At 44.7% G+C, this 15,238-nt stretch overlaps 1 protein-coding gene across 1 annotated transcript; it reads left to right on the top strand.

Moving 5' to 3' along the window:
- Window positions 1-1,161: 1,161 nt before the first annotated feature.
- LOC134533291 (large ribosomal subunit protein mL46) lies at window positions 1,162-2,327 on the top strand. The gene has a single exon (XM_063370755.1). It carries the CDS (start codon window positions 1,229-1,231, stop codon window positions 2,066-2,068), a length of 840 nt encoding a protein of 279 aa, XP_063226825.1. The 5' UTR covers window positions 1,162-1,228; the 3' UTR covers window positions 2,069-2,327.
- Window positions 2,328-15,238: the final 12,911 nt, after the last annotated feature.

Here is a 15,238-nt window from a genome sequence, read left to right as displayed (position 1 = left end):
TCCACTGTATTACGAATAAAAATTCACAGATACAACTTCCACGAAAACACGCATTTTATAGGTACCTACCGGTAATAATAACCCTCGTTTTGCAATTTTAAAATTCACTTATTTACACATATTCTTAAGCAGGAACATTTAAGTTTATATACATAGCATACGTTTATGTACTTCGTGATCAATTAAAGTCAAATAATAATACACGACTCGACGAGAATAGAAAAGCGTGACTACACTTTCATGCCATGTAAGTTTTAATAAAACTTTGACGAAAGCGAAGCATTTTACATATAGTAATAAATTATTCCATCGCATCCTGCAAATATTCAATAGAATTCCTCAAATAGTCATCATCACTAACAACAACTAACCTCGCCTGATACATCGCCATTTTATTTTCTGTCGCTTAGCCTCCGGTTAAGAAGCTAGTAATATAGTCGAAACTTTAACTGGGAGGTAGACGTTAACAGGGAGTCATAAAACAGAAATAAGAGCTAGCCTGAGGTTAAATTTTAGCCGGGAGTTTAGCCGGGGGTCATAAAACCGGCCCTTAACATGGCGACCGCTGGGACAGCTGATTGCAGCGATTCAATTGGCTTGGGCTGATGAACGGCAGTGAAATTTAATTTTCCTTGTAGTACAATGGACGACATCGGCACATATTTTCTCTTGTCGTGTGAAATATTGTTGTCATAGAGCAATGAATTCATATTTCATACATTTGTATGCAAACAATGTATTCATATTCGAAACACATTTTCGCAATCTAAAATATATTTTGACTTAAAGCTCGTGAAAAATTATCTAACTTTAAACGGGCAATGATCATACAATTTTTAACAATGAAATGTACTTAAGGGGAGAGAGTACCTTTTTTATTTAAAAAATCTAAATTTCCAATTTATTTGAAAGAAAAAAAAATTTCATGCTGTTTAAAATGATGTATAACACTTGACATTTTAAAACATATTTATATACCATAAATTTAATTGAATATTTGTAATGTTTCCGTTTTTTGAGATACTGAAGACCTGGTACCTTACAATGTTTTTTTATGTTATTACTGTATTTAGTTTTGCATTATTTCTAATTCCTGTTACTAAGTTGGCAGCATACTTCTTAATATTTTCCTAAGTTGGCAACACCTCAAAATATGTTTTCTTTTGTCTAGGTAAACAACTAATCCTATGCTGGTTTTGTTTTCTTCAGTCTTATAAACTCTTTTGCTATGTACCTAACTAAAAGATTAAGGTGCGTCTTACAATTGTGTGCTGAGAAATGCAGTCATATTTCAACTGGAAATTGTTATAACAGAAGCTACAGCCAAAGTCAAACTTACAGCAAAGAAAAATGGGACTTATTGAGTGGTGTTTGCGTTGAAAGGAAACGTGTGATTTCAAAACAAATGACACAACTCGAGGATAAATTTACCCAGCTTTTAGAGCGAATTGAGTTCGAACGTAGTTTGAAGAGTGACCACGAGGTGCGACGTGAGCTGGACGAAAGACAGGCGGAATTGTTGAAGAAGGGTGAAGTTCCTGAAGCAGACGAACAGAAGTCGACTCAAACGGCACAGGATTTTGAAGACCTGTGCCAGGAGGAGCTTGTTAATTTCAAGTTCGCGCCGAGGGAGTGCGGTGACGAGGCGGACGTGCGCTCAGTGGAGCGGCGGCTGGACAGCAGCGTGCTGCTGCTGGTGAAGCAGAGGCTGGCAGACGAGTACGTGTGGGCGTTGCCGCACGGCGCGCGAAGCGAGGGAGAGGCAATGCACCAGGCGGCCGCCAGGGTGCTCCAGCAGTCGTGCGGCGCCAACTTGAACGTGAGGTTCTTTGGCTTTGCCCCGTGCGGCTTCTACAAATACTTGTACCCTAGAAAAGTAAGGTTGGAACGTTCAGGTACTGTGGGTGCAAAAATATTTTTCTACAAAGCGGAATTTCTGTCAGGGTGTGTTGAATGCAATGGTGAGTCGGTGAAAGACTTCAAGTGGCTTGGACAAGATGAATTGGCTGCAGAGCTGCACAAAGATTACTATAGAAGTGTTTCTGCCTTCTTAATAGATGAGAACTAAAGCTGGTACTTATTTAATTCAGTTTGTTCTGTGTGATGAGTTATGCTGGATTTTAAAAACTACGCAAGATATGTGTCACACGACACAACATGCAAAGAACACAAAAATATCACTGTTGTTTATTCAGACCAAAATTTGCAAGATGACACCAACCGTACAACTTGAAATAGTAAAACTGTAGAAAACAAGGTCCTTTTTTCCAGGCTGCTTTTGATAGTTCATGTTTATTATGAAAAAATATTAAATTGTCACTATTTGATTTAAAGCGTTATTTTCTGTCTCTGTACAAAAGTTCAGCTAGTGAAACACGGTGTGTATAATAAAATTAAATTGTGGCCTTCTATGCACGTAACATCTGCATCTTCCATATGAAAGACAGAAAAGCAAAAAGTTGAAAGTTAGCCAATGTTTGTATTACATTTTTTGATTTGCGTAGTATGTTAACAGGTATTTGAACACTATGTTGGGAAAATTTATAGAGTAGCGGCTTTTCCGTAAATGAAATTAAACAATTATAAAAGGTTTTTTTTTTTTAACATTAAAAATGGTCCTCTATTTAATACTAAAACAGTATTTGAAAATACCTACTGGATTCTGAGGTGCAGAGTTATATCCTGTGCATTGATGAGCCCACACCACTATGTTGTGCTTAAATAGCATAGCTAAGACTGTTTTCAACAAGAACTTTTTGCATCCTGCTTTTCTTGCGTTGTGTAATTTATAAACCCAGCCTTTAATTGTTTAGACCTGATCCCATAATTTGATTTGATGTTCTAGAAGCAAGCAGCATTAGTACTTAGGTGAAGTTGGCTTTAACCCAGATTTATTCTGCTTCCCCTCCATTCCCCCACTCCAACTACCAAGTGCCAGTGGGCGGAGCTAAAACAGGATGCCGCAGCAGTGGGCGGAGCTTTCCCCCACTCCAACTTCGAAGCCCCCTGAAGAACACAGCAGAGGGCGGAGCGTAAGTACAGAATGCCACAGCAGTGGGCGTAGCTTAAACACAGGTTGTCCAAAAAAAATTTTAAGAATTTCCATAATTAATTTTTCCTAAAAATTTAATTTCATATCTAATCACAAAAAAATTGGGTTATGGTGAAAACACTCCGTACAGCATTGGCCAAATGACCCTCAACCATATAATATTACATAATCACGAAATTTGGGTATTACAATTTTTTTAAGGTAGAAAGAAAGTATGTAGGAATGAAGCTATTATGCCAATATGTTGAGTGAAGTGTCGGCTTCACACACAGATTTTTATTTTCGTGCAACAGCCCGTTCAGCACAGCCCATTCAGCACAGCCCAAATGACCTTGAACCATTTAATATCACATAATCTTAAAATATGGGTTATTACAATTTTTTTAAGGTGGAAAGAAAGTATGTAGGAATGAAGCTGATATGCCAATATGTTGAGTGAAGTGTCAGCTTCACACACAGATTTTTATTTTCGTGCAACAGCCCGTACAGCACAGCCCAAATGCCCTTGAACCATTGAATTTCACATAATCTTAAAATACGAGTTATTACAATTTTTTTAAGGTAGAAAGAAAGTATGTAGGAATGAAGCTATTATGCCAATATGTTGAGTGAAGTGTCAGCTTCACACACAGATTTTTATTTTCGTGCAACAGCCCGTACAGTACTGCCCAAATGCCCTTGAACCATCGAATTTCACATAATCTCAAAATTTGAGTTACCTATTACAATTTTTTAAGGTAGAAGAAAGTATGTACGATTGAAGTTGAAATACCAATATGATAAGTGAAGTTTCACCTTCACACTCAGATTTCGAATTCCACTGAGTATTTGTATTTGTAAAATATTTTTCATAGGGTTACCTCTAATATTTTAAGGAACACAATTTAAGCTAAATGTTAAGATACCAGGATAGTGTTTGGAACAATAAATTATTACCGTTTTAAAAATTGACATGCGAGTATTAATTTGTTATAAAATGTGTTATAGGCATGCACAAAAAATACGGAGTGCATAAAATTTGCTTTTGATAGGTATGACATACAATTTTTCTTCAGGTTATGTCGCCTATTACATAAATAATGTATTTCAGTTTTCCTGTGTGTTTTAAATTATTGTAAGTTATAAAAATATATTTCACAATATAATAAGCCGAACACACAGCATTTTTTGTAGTTTTTCTTTAAATGCCATAACAAAGTTAATAAGTAATCATTCACATAAATATTCCAGTAGGTAATTAACAATAACTAGAAACCATAACTTTTCATATAACTATTAATTTTATTATAGTGACAGTTTTTTCATGTAAGTCGAATACATTAAGTAATATAACTTTTCCACTGCAATAAGTTACAATTGATCTGCTTTGGCTGTTCAATCAGTAACAAGATTCTATTTGTTTAGGGTCTGTGGTGTTTTTTCCTAATTTACCGCAAATCTGACATGTATAATAACTTAAGGGCTGCGTCAGGTACCTTAATCTCTTTTATATCCGAAATTGGTAATCACTTGTCTGTCAGGTTGGCCGCCCTGCGCGCCGGTGGACGTGACCGCGATATCTCCGCGCGCAGCTGCCTGTCTGGCGGCGGCGGAAGAGGGCTGCCGCGCAGTTGGGTTTGGATATGTTTGTTGAATAATGGAGGGTGGGGGGGTGTTCGAGTGTCGACGCTGCTGTTTTCATCGCTGCCTGCTCGGCTGTTGCTAGCTTCCTAGCCTCGACTCTACGCAGGAACTCTGGGCACTGTCGCCAAGCTGCTTATAATTTGTTTGTACAAATGTACACAGTTATATAATTGTGTGACAAATTGATTTTACACTTCATTTTCATGCAATGAATGGAAAAACAATTGTTTTTAACGTCTTTGTTATAGCTATAAGTTATTTTTATTCCATTAAAAAATGTGTAAGCTTCATTGCTTTTTATTTAATGCAAGAAAACTAAAATTGTGAAATGAACCAAATGTTAAATACAGCACCATCCTAAGTTAAAAAAAAAAAAATTCAATTTCTTCAACCCAGAATGATATTACAATCATGGATATTTTATTGGAAGAAAAAAACTTCCTGGCACGAAAAAAAAAAATTGCGGAGAAGCAAATTTATTTTCACTGTTTCTTTGTGAATTGCTTGCCTTGGATATAGGCAAATATTAGATCAGATTAAACGTGGGCGTCACAATATATGGGGGGGGGGGGGGGGGGGGGAGACTGTACTTGATTTAGTTGTTTAGGAAGATTCATTCTTTGAAGAAAAAAAGGGTGGGAATTTGTGGTTGGAAGGTGCATGAAGGAGGTTGGTAGGCATTTTTATTTCCTAAATACGCTAATTATATTTGGTTGCAAAACATATTTTCTTTTTTTTAGTCATGAAGAACTATACTGTATGTATTAACATCAGTGGCGCCGACTTTAATTAACTATTGGAGTGGCAACAACACAAAGCTTGGTGGGAGGGGGGGTGTGGGTGGCGGCTTCATCGGGTTCTCCTCCCCCGGAAAATGTTTGTCACTAATTGGTTAAAATTAGGCTATTCAACCACCTTTTTGTACCTTCATTCCATATTTTCTTCGAGTATAAATAATAATGTTTTTAAAGAAAAGGCCCCCTGTGTAAATTTTGGGGTGCAGAAAAGGTTTTGCGCCTCTGGTTAACATTACTCTATTTGAATGCTACATTATGAAATTATAAATTGGTAAATAGTTCTGTCAAGATAGTATTTTCTTAAATGTAAAATACAGAACATTTGGATTGTAACACATAAATCCTAAGTTTAATTTTACAACGAAACTAAGGGCCGTATTCCAAGACACAAAAATAAGGGTTTAGGTGTTGAATATGCAATACCTGTACCCTAACCATATTCCAAGTGCACGATAGGACACAGCCAGTCCCTTATTTTTAGGGCACTGATATTTGGTGTCCTATCTGTTGCTGATTTGATCCATAACTGTATATATATATTTCTTCTTTTTAATGAACTGTAACGGAACTTTTACGATTACAATTTCCCCCCTTAATAACTTAAAAAACAGCAAACATAAATACAGCCAAAAATTCATCGTTTATTCTGGTACAACCAAAATTAAATATTTTATTTCACATTATAATTCCATAGTTTTAAAAAATAAGCTAAAATTACGATGTATTCCACGAACTACAACTGTTTATAGTCTCGCACAAGTCCTCGTTTAGTAAAACGGCTGCCGATCTGATACCTTACAGGGGTTCAGTTAGGACACGTTTTGGAATATGACCCGAGAGTTAGAGTACGCAGTTGCCCAGCAAGGCAATGCATATTCGCTACCTTTTTCAAACGTCTTGGAATACCGCCCTAAGGGCATGGCCCGGGATTACTTTTGAACACGACACGTTTTCGCGGGAGCGAGGCTGGGGAGTCGTGCGGACGCCACAGCCATCGCCAGTTGATCACCGTCCTCCAAGGAGACTAGTCGCGGGTCGCCCGCAGGGCCTCTCGACCTCCGCCCTTGCCGTTTATACCGGAATTGAGTGAGTTTTTAAACCCGTCAGCTCCGAGCATCACGGACAGCCCGGCCAGTCGACTTGAGTTCACCGATAGTCTTACCTAATTTGTGCTCATCACCGGAACTCCCTGTATTACGTGGATCCCTGAACTGTGTGTAACTTCAATGTAGTATTACTTAATATCCGGAACTATTTAAGGTCAGTGTAGTGTGAAGTGTGCACGGAACATTAGGGTAGCGCGGCCCAACGTGGGGCAACATAACAATGCCTCAAACGCCAACCAAATCGCAGAATATCCGGCAGAGTTACGCGTAGAAACGGCACAAAGGGAAGAAAAAGCGCGTGCAGATGTGCAGGCGTTGAGGAATGGGACGTGCCGGGGTAATAAGGCCACACCACCCCCCTCCCGCCCACAGATCGTTCGCGCAATCCCTCCCGCATTCCACAGTTCTGCCAAACCCCGACCGACCGACCGCGCCAAGGAGAAACGAGCGCGCCCGAAGATCACCGAGTCACCAAAGTACGTCACAAGCCGCGGCCGCGTAAACAACCGCGAGGCGCATGTGTGCGGGCAAGACCGCTCGGTCGTAAGTGCAAGGGGGCGCACCTCCGGATCTGCTCGCGCCCGCCACCGACGCTTTAATGCCGCCCACATGGTGTCGACGCCGCCCCCGCACGCTGCTGCAGGGGCCTCCGCGGACCTACTGCGCCGCACCACTATCACAGAACATTGCATACCAACCATACCACACCAGCCCCCTTTCGAGAAGCCATTTGGGTTTGGACCTCGCGAGCGGCTCGCTATCAGGGACCAAATCACGGAGATGTTAGAGGATGGCATCATCGAGCCAACAGAATCCCCATACAACTGCCAGATCGTCATGCCTGGCAAAAAGGACAGATCTCTCCGTTTTTTCATTAACTTCAAGCCCAGCAACGACATCAACATCCCAGCACCACCACCCCTCATTAACATCACTGAGGCACTCACCAGGCTGGGGGACGCCAGCATCTTTTTGTCTCTCGACATCAAGTCGGGGTACTGGCAAGTCCCAGTACGTCCCGAGGACCGCCCCAAGACAGCGTTCACGGCCCCCAATGGGCAGCGCTTCCAGTTCTGTGCGATGCCGTTCGGGCTGATGGACGCCCTCGCGACGTTCCAGACCATGATGGTCTGCGTCCTGGACGGGTACATCGGCGAGTTTACCACCGCGTACCTGGACGACGTGATCATCTGGTCACGGACGTGGGAGGACCATGCCCACCATCTCATGCTGGTCCTCGAACGGCTCGCCACACACGGACTCACGTGCTCGCCGCCCAAGTGTCACATCGGTGCCGCTGAGCTGGAATTCTTGGGGCATATTGTCAGCGGCGAGGGATGCCGGCCCATTCCCGCCCAGCTCGACCTCATCGACAGCAAACAGGCACCCCGCACCAGGAAGCAGCTCCAGAAACTGATGGGGCTGCTCAACTGGTTGCGGTCGTTCATACCCCATTTCGCCACTATCACAGCACCAATGACTGACCTGTCGCCCAAGTCAAAGTTCCGGAGGACGACCGCCGCCGAGCAGGCCCTGACCGCGGTCAAGCAGCGATTCCGAGAGTGCCACACCCTATCGCACCTGGACCCAGACGAACCCATCTTCATCCAGACAGACGCCAGCCAAGAGGGCATGGGGGTGGTGCTCTACCAGGAAGGGGGAGTGGCTAGTGGCCGAGTATGCCAGTGCCAAGTTCGGCCCCGCAGAATGCCGCTATCATGCAAACGAGCAGGGATGCCTTGCAGTGGTGTGGGCCCTAGGGTGCTATCGGCACCACCTCGAGGAGAGGCCATTCACCCTGTGTACTGATAGCCAGTGTTTGCGGTAGCTGGACTCCGCCGAGGGGTGGAAGTCCAAATTTACCCGCTGGGCGCTCATGCTCTAGGGCTTCGCATTCCGCGTAGAACACGTCCCTGGGCAGGAGAACCAGCTGGCAGATGAGCTGTCTCATCACCCTGACCCCACTACTGTCTTCTAGGACCCCCAGGGCTGGGAGGAACTCCTGCCACCACCTCACCCGCCGGCCAGCGGCACCACGACACCCGCGCCAGCGGACCTTTACGCCATCCAGCAGGAAAACCCTACCACCCAGGCAGACACACCAGCCACCCTACTTGCCATAATGGAGCATGTGAGGCAGGCCCAGGTTGACGACCCCGACATGCAGCGCGACCTGGCCACGTGTGGGGAAGGGGTTCAGCCCCATCAGCGTAGTCTGGACGGGGTTTTGCAGAATCGGTCCCAGGTGATATGGACAGCTGGCAGATCCATGTTCACCCTGCGGCGAGGCAAGGGGTCCTTCAATTTTTTCACGACCATGATCTGGCCGGCCACCCAGGGGCTGAAAAGACCCAATATGCACTCAGAATGCTGTTCCACTGGTCAGGGGTAGCACGGGATGTCCGCGAGCATGTGCGCAGCTGCCAACCATGTCATCAACGCAAGGTGCGCCGTGCGGACGGGATAGAACAGCAGCTCCCCAGACGACCGGAGGAGCCCTTCCATACTGTGGCCTTCGACATCATGGGGCCCTACCCCCGCACGACCCGGGGAAAACACTTCCTTGTTGTGACCACCGACGTATTCACGTGATGGTCAGAGGTATTCGCCATGTCCAACGCACGCGCAGGAACAATAGTGGCCCTCCTGGACAGCGAGGTGTTCCCCCGCTACTCACAGACAACGGTACCCAGTTCACAGGGAGACGTTAGGCGGCAGACTGCTGATGCTGGGAAGTTGAGCATCACACTACCCTGATGTACCACCCGAGGGCGAACCCGACGGAGCGACGCAACCAGAACATCAAAGTTCAGTTGCACCTCCGCCTGGGGGATGATCACTCGAAATGGGACGTACACCTGTCCAAGTTGCTCTACTGCCTGCACTGGCGAGTCAATGCCGTTACCGGCCATTCCCCCGCGGAACTGCTCCACGGTCAGAACCTCGCCCTACCAGGCGAGCTGCGGGTCGCCGAGGCAGCAGGGGTAGTTACCCGCCCACCAGCCATTGACCTAAGGAAAGAGGCATGATGGCACCAGGCCCAGTTCCTGGCCACCCGAACCCCACAGTCAGCCACTCCCCCAACACCACTGGAGCCAGGGCAGATGGTCTATGCCCGGTGTCACCACCTGTCATCCGGCAGGAAGAACTACTGCGTGGGACTGAGCCCCAAGTTGGAGGCCCCCCGGGAGGTCTTGCGACGCCTAGGCCCCACCACATACCTCATCAGACTCCCACATGGTAGGGCCACAAAAATCCACAGGGACTATCTGCGTCATGTTTCCACCGCCGAGGATCCCTCTGAGGGTGGAGGTGCCTTAACGCCCCCACCCCAAGTGCACCAGCCTCACGAGCCACGTCACCAGTCGGCCAATCACCCTACCACCAACCCATCACCATGGACACCACATCGCCGACATCACTACTCCCATCACCAGCTCCCCATCCTACGCCACCAGCCACGCCACCACCCACCACCTCACCCGCCTACATGCAGGATGTGTGCTGGCCCACCATCATAGCTGACGCACCATCACCGATGTCACCATTTACATCACCAATCACACGCCCCACGTCACCCACCATGTCACCTGCCACGACTTCCTGCCATCTTAGCCGAAGTGCGAGGAGCGAGCTAAGGGGACTTGGGCATCTGATTGACAAGTTGGACCCAGAGGGCGAATGCCCCAGCGGGCCAACTACCACGACCACTCAGCCATGCCCCGAGGTATTTTACTCCCCCGACCAGCCTGAGGTCAGGCAGTCCCACCGAGCGCGCAGGGCGCCGACGAGAGGATGCTGCGAGGGCAGCAGCCAAGAGGTACCCATTGCTCCTCCCGGTAGGGGGGAGGGTGGTGACCAGACAGCCCCCGGAGCGGGAGGGGGGAACGTTAGTGCCGAGGGACCACGACAGCCCACCCGAGTCCGCCAAAATCTGGGGCACCTCAGGGAGTTCATTTGGCGCCCACTACGGCCACCAGCAGACCGGAAACCACACCCCGATGTACCCCGCCTCAGTGTCATGTCTCTGCTTTCCCTGTTCGCCCAAAACCCAGAATCCCCGGGACCAATCCCCCAAGGCAGTGTCGGCCTAAGTGCAACGAGGCAATCCGTGTGATCGGGGCGTCGATGACCATACCGGCCTCAGGAAAAGGGGGGCATTTGATGCCAACCATTAGTGCTCCTCGAATCCGCACAGACTGCTATGGCACGTCGCCGCCTCGCCCCTAGCGTGTGCGACGTGAACACACCTGGGTGCAGGGTGATGCAACGCCTCGAACATAAGCTGCCCCGTCTAATCGACTGTCACCCGTGCGATAGTCGACTACAGGGGGTACTGTGAGGTGACCTCATTATCTGGACATTGTAATTAACTTTCAGCTCTCTTGAAAACAATCTTAATTAAGTAACGGCTATGGTTAAATGTTATTGTAATTCTGGACTTTAGCACGATCAGGCGGCGCGCATGGCCTGGGATTACTTTTGCACACGACATGTTTTCGTGGGAGCGATGCTGGGGAGTCGTGCGGATGCCACAGCCATCGCCAGTTGATCTCTCTCCTCAAAGGAGACTATTCGCGGGTCGCCCGCAGGGCCTCTCGACCTCCGCCCTTGCCGTTTCTACCGGAATTGAGTCTGTTTTTAAACCCGTCAGCTCCAAGCCTCACGGACAGCCCGGTAGTCGACCTGAGTTCACCGATAGTCTTAACTAATTTGTGCTCATCACCAGAACTCCCTGTGTTACGTGGATCCCTGAACTGTGTGTAACTTCAATGTAGTATTACTTAAATTCTGGAAATGTTTAAGGTTAGTGTAGTGTGAAGTGTGCACGGAAAATTAGGGTAGCACAGCACAAGTCAATTAGAAACGTGGCCTGTAGAGCCCCGCTCCCAGTAAGCAGGCCATGCACGACGCAGCGCATGTATAGCGTACCTTGTAATAAAACACTCTAAATTGAGCCTCCACACATCTGTTACAACGCCCGTAGCATAGCGTCCCTGGTGGCTAAAACAGACGGGGGTAACTATGGCGGAACGACCCCTACTGCCTGCCGGCCACATGGCGACGTCACGCCCTGAGCCAAGAGTCTCTGCTACGCACTAGCACGTAGTTAATATTGCTAGTTGGCGCCCAAAAGCAACACCACACCCTTAATATCACCTCGGCAGAAGGCAGAAGGCGTCAAGATAATATAATTTAAAAAATTGCAACCAACATATAAAAACCCATTTAAATAATCAAACTTGAATGTTCTATTGATTTTAACATTATTTCGTGGACATACACCTAGAGATGCCAACCCCCAGGTGAGACAATCAGTAATCACAATTTTTTTTACACATGCGTAAATCAGGCGCGACAAAAATTTATGAACACTGAACATTATGAACCTACTGATAGTGAGTATAATCCAATGTTAAAGATAAATCTCATATTGGATGTTACACTATATAAAAACATTTTTTGATAGTTTATACATGATAGTTTTTTCAGTAAACAAAGGTAGGTAGCTTACCCCATATTACTGTCCTTCATCAGACAGGGACAACTTTGTGGCACGTTTTGCTGCAGCCAACTCTTCTTTGCTAAACTTGTTTTGGTGACATGTGGTGTTGTGAGTAAATGACTTCACTTTCTGCACAAGCAGTGCATTTAGTGTTTCTGTAGATAAATTGGGTCTAAATACAGTTTGGTTCTTTCGTACTATGCTGAAAATTCTTTCAGTTGGTGCATTGCTATGAGGAACTAAAAGAATAGTTAACATTAATTTGCTGAGTTCTCCAAATTTGTACAGCCCACTTTCATCTTGCAATCTGGAAATGTTGTGCCATGCTACATCGATACTAGGAGCAGCAAGAACTTCTTCACCAAAATCAGAGAACTGGTAAGCAGCAAATTCAGTTTCCAATTGGCCAATATTAACAGGCAAGTTTTTGAACAAAGTAACCATGTACTGAACAGAAGAAAATGAAACTTTTCTTCTCAAACGAACATCCAATACCTCAGCATGCTTCAGAAACTCATTGTAAATGGGCATTTTCTTGAGAATGTAGTCACAGCCTGCTTTGTAAAATTCCTTAACATTGGAATAAAACTGACTTATCTGTAAAGCTGTAAGATTTTTCCCTTGGATGTAGGCTCTAGTGCTAGCACCAATCACTAGGTCAGGATCATCTTTCTGATTTTTTCTTCTTTGAAAGTCAACATCAAAAATAGATGCATTATCAGTACTATCTTTGAGTGCTGTAGGCTTAACAAATCTTACTAGTAAATCTGTGTAAAGAGCAACAAGTTTCCTCTGTAGAGCATGTATTTGGGGAGCTTCTTGTAGAAGAAAAACATTGGTAGAAACAAAAAGTGGAAGAGTGTTACTGAAAAAGAGACAGTACAGTTTACATAAAAGATTTTCAATCTGAGACTTTATGTCGAGAAACTGTGAATTGGAAACATCAGCATTGTCACCAGAGAAGAAATGTTCCAAAGCTTCAAATTGTTCGATCATCCTGTTAACAGAATCCAACAGAGACAACCATCGAGTGCTCACATGTTTCAAAATTTTGTGGGGTTTGGTGCCACAAACAGCTTGACACAACTTTAGACAGTTCTTACGTTTCGAGCTCTTTTGAAGAAAATAATACAACTGTATCAAAAGCTGTTCAACATTTAAATCCCTGAATTGACTAGAGGCTTTTTGTGCAGCTATATGAAGAAGATGACAAGAACATCCTTGCAGAAGTACAGAAGGTTGAACTTCTCTAATGAAAGCTATAACTCCTTTTAAATTGCCCACCATTGTGTTTGCATTATCACATGCGAAGGAGACACAATTTTTCCAAGGTATAGACTTCTGAGTCAGTTCCTTATTCAATATATCGAAGATTCCTTTCCCTGTACTATCAGTGGATTCCAGCAAAGACAATAGCGAGGTGCATATTCGGCCTTGACAACTATTATAGTATGACACAACAACTGGATACAATTTTACAGAGCTCATATTGTAATCTGAACTACCGTCTGTTGCCAAACCAAACGGCCCATTTTGTAACTGCTGTACAATATGCTTTGTTGTGGAATCAGCCATGCATTTAACTAGAGCAGTAGCTTTAGTCCTTCCACATGCAAATTTTTTTGCAATGGCAGAATCGGGAAACATTGCTCGAAACAAAGAATTCGCATGGTCCGCGCATGCAATTGGAATGTTGTGTTCTATCAGAAATGACGAGAATAAAAGCTCGGCATTTGTAACGGAAGTGTCGTCTTTGTTTGCAAAATATGATGTTACCGGCTTCGATGTACATTTTATTTTCATGTTGTCCTGATGCTTAGTAGAATTCACGTGCCGCCTACAGTCGTCTCTACCTCCATGAGCAACTGAAAAGTCGCAATCGCACACAGAACACCACACGTGATTTTCAGACCGTTTGGACACACGCAAACATGGCCACTCTTCAGTGTAGCTTTGTCTATATTTCTGAAGAACTTTTTGCCGCTTTGAAAACATGGTGAGAACATTTATCACAAAAAATGTTGACTAACACATACTATTTATTATACACACACTATACGGTCGCAACACGTAACACATTAAAATTACAAAAAATTAACAGCACAACACGCCGAGACGCAAGTTCTCACAACTGAATGGCGCACACGCTGAAGTCGAATCGATATATCGCCATGTGATAGCCACAGCCAAGTCAGAGTCGATAACATATATCGACTGTCTCGTCTCTTCTTTTAAGGCATTTTCCGTAGAAATTTTGTCACGTCCGTAACCCCGTAATTATGGTTAAAATCAGTAATAATTACGGAATATCCGTAACAGTTGGCATACCTAACATACACCATTGTAGTTGAATTGTCTAAATTAGCAAGTTCTTACCTGAAATTTTGTTAATAAATAACTGTCCATCCATTACTATGAAGTTAGCACTCTTTCCATTTTAAACATTTTAAGACATCATAATCGGAGGACCTATCGTTTTGAAATTAAATTTTTTTAAGGTTATTAATGCATTTTCTTAATTCTGAAACGATATTTAGGACGACATGAATTAGTAACAACAAATTCATCCATGCCCGAACACGAACTGATTATCAGGACCTCCAGCCAGGGCCGGAACTAGGAGATTTGTTAAGGGGGGGGGGGGGGGCAAAGCTTAATTTGCCGCCCCCTCCTTACTAACATTATAAAATACCTTTTTTCGTTAGAAGCGGTGGTTGAAATGATACCATTCACTTATACATAATTGAGAACATATATTTATCAAGTACACTAATTGGAAAACTAATACAATTACATTTTTTATTATAATGAATTAGACTGTTATCAAACTACCATCAGCTGGGGTTTCGGGTGCGATTCCCGTGGCGAGTCTAAGGAGCTGTACGTAAAAATTGGGGGTGTTTTCCGGGAGGGCGCCAGGCTAGATGTGTCGTCTAACCATGAGTGGGTCGATCTGCCCCAGTGTGTCCCCTAGACTCGGTGGCTTGACTTGGAAAGTAGCGACGGCCGGGTTAATCTCTGCACCGTAGAAAAAACCGACCCGGAGTCGCGTGGGGAGTTGCATTGAAAAAGGTATTTGGTGATGACTATAGTTACCAGTCGTGAAGAATCAGAGAGACAAAACTTGAAGGCTCCCCACGGTACGCGCACATCC

Source organism: Bacillus rossius, chromosome 6 (genome assembly GCF_032445375.1).
Source record: "Bacillus rossius redtenbacheri isolate Brsri chromosome 6, Brsri_v3, whole genome shotgun sequence".
Taxonomy (NCBI): Eukaryota; Metazoa; Arthropoda; class Insecta; order Phasmatodea; family Bacillidae; genus Bacillus; species Bacillus rossius.
This window is presented reverse-complemented; position numbering and strand designations above follow the sequence as displayed.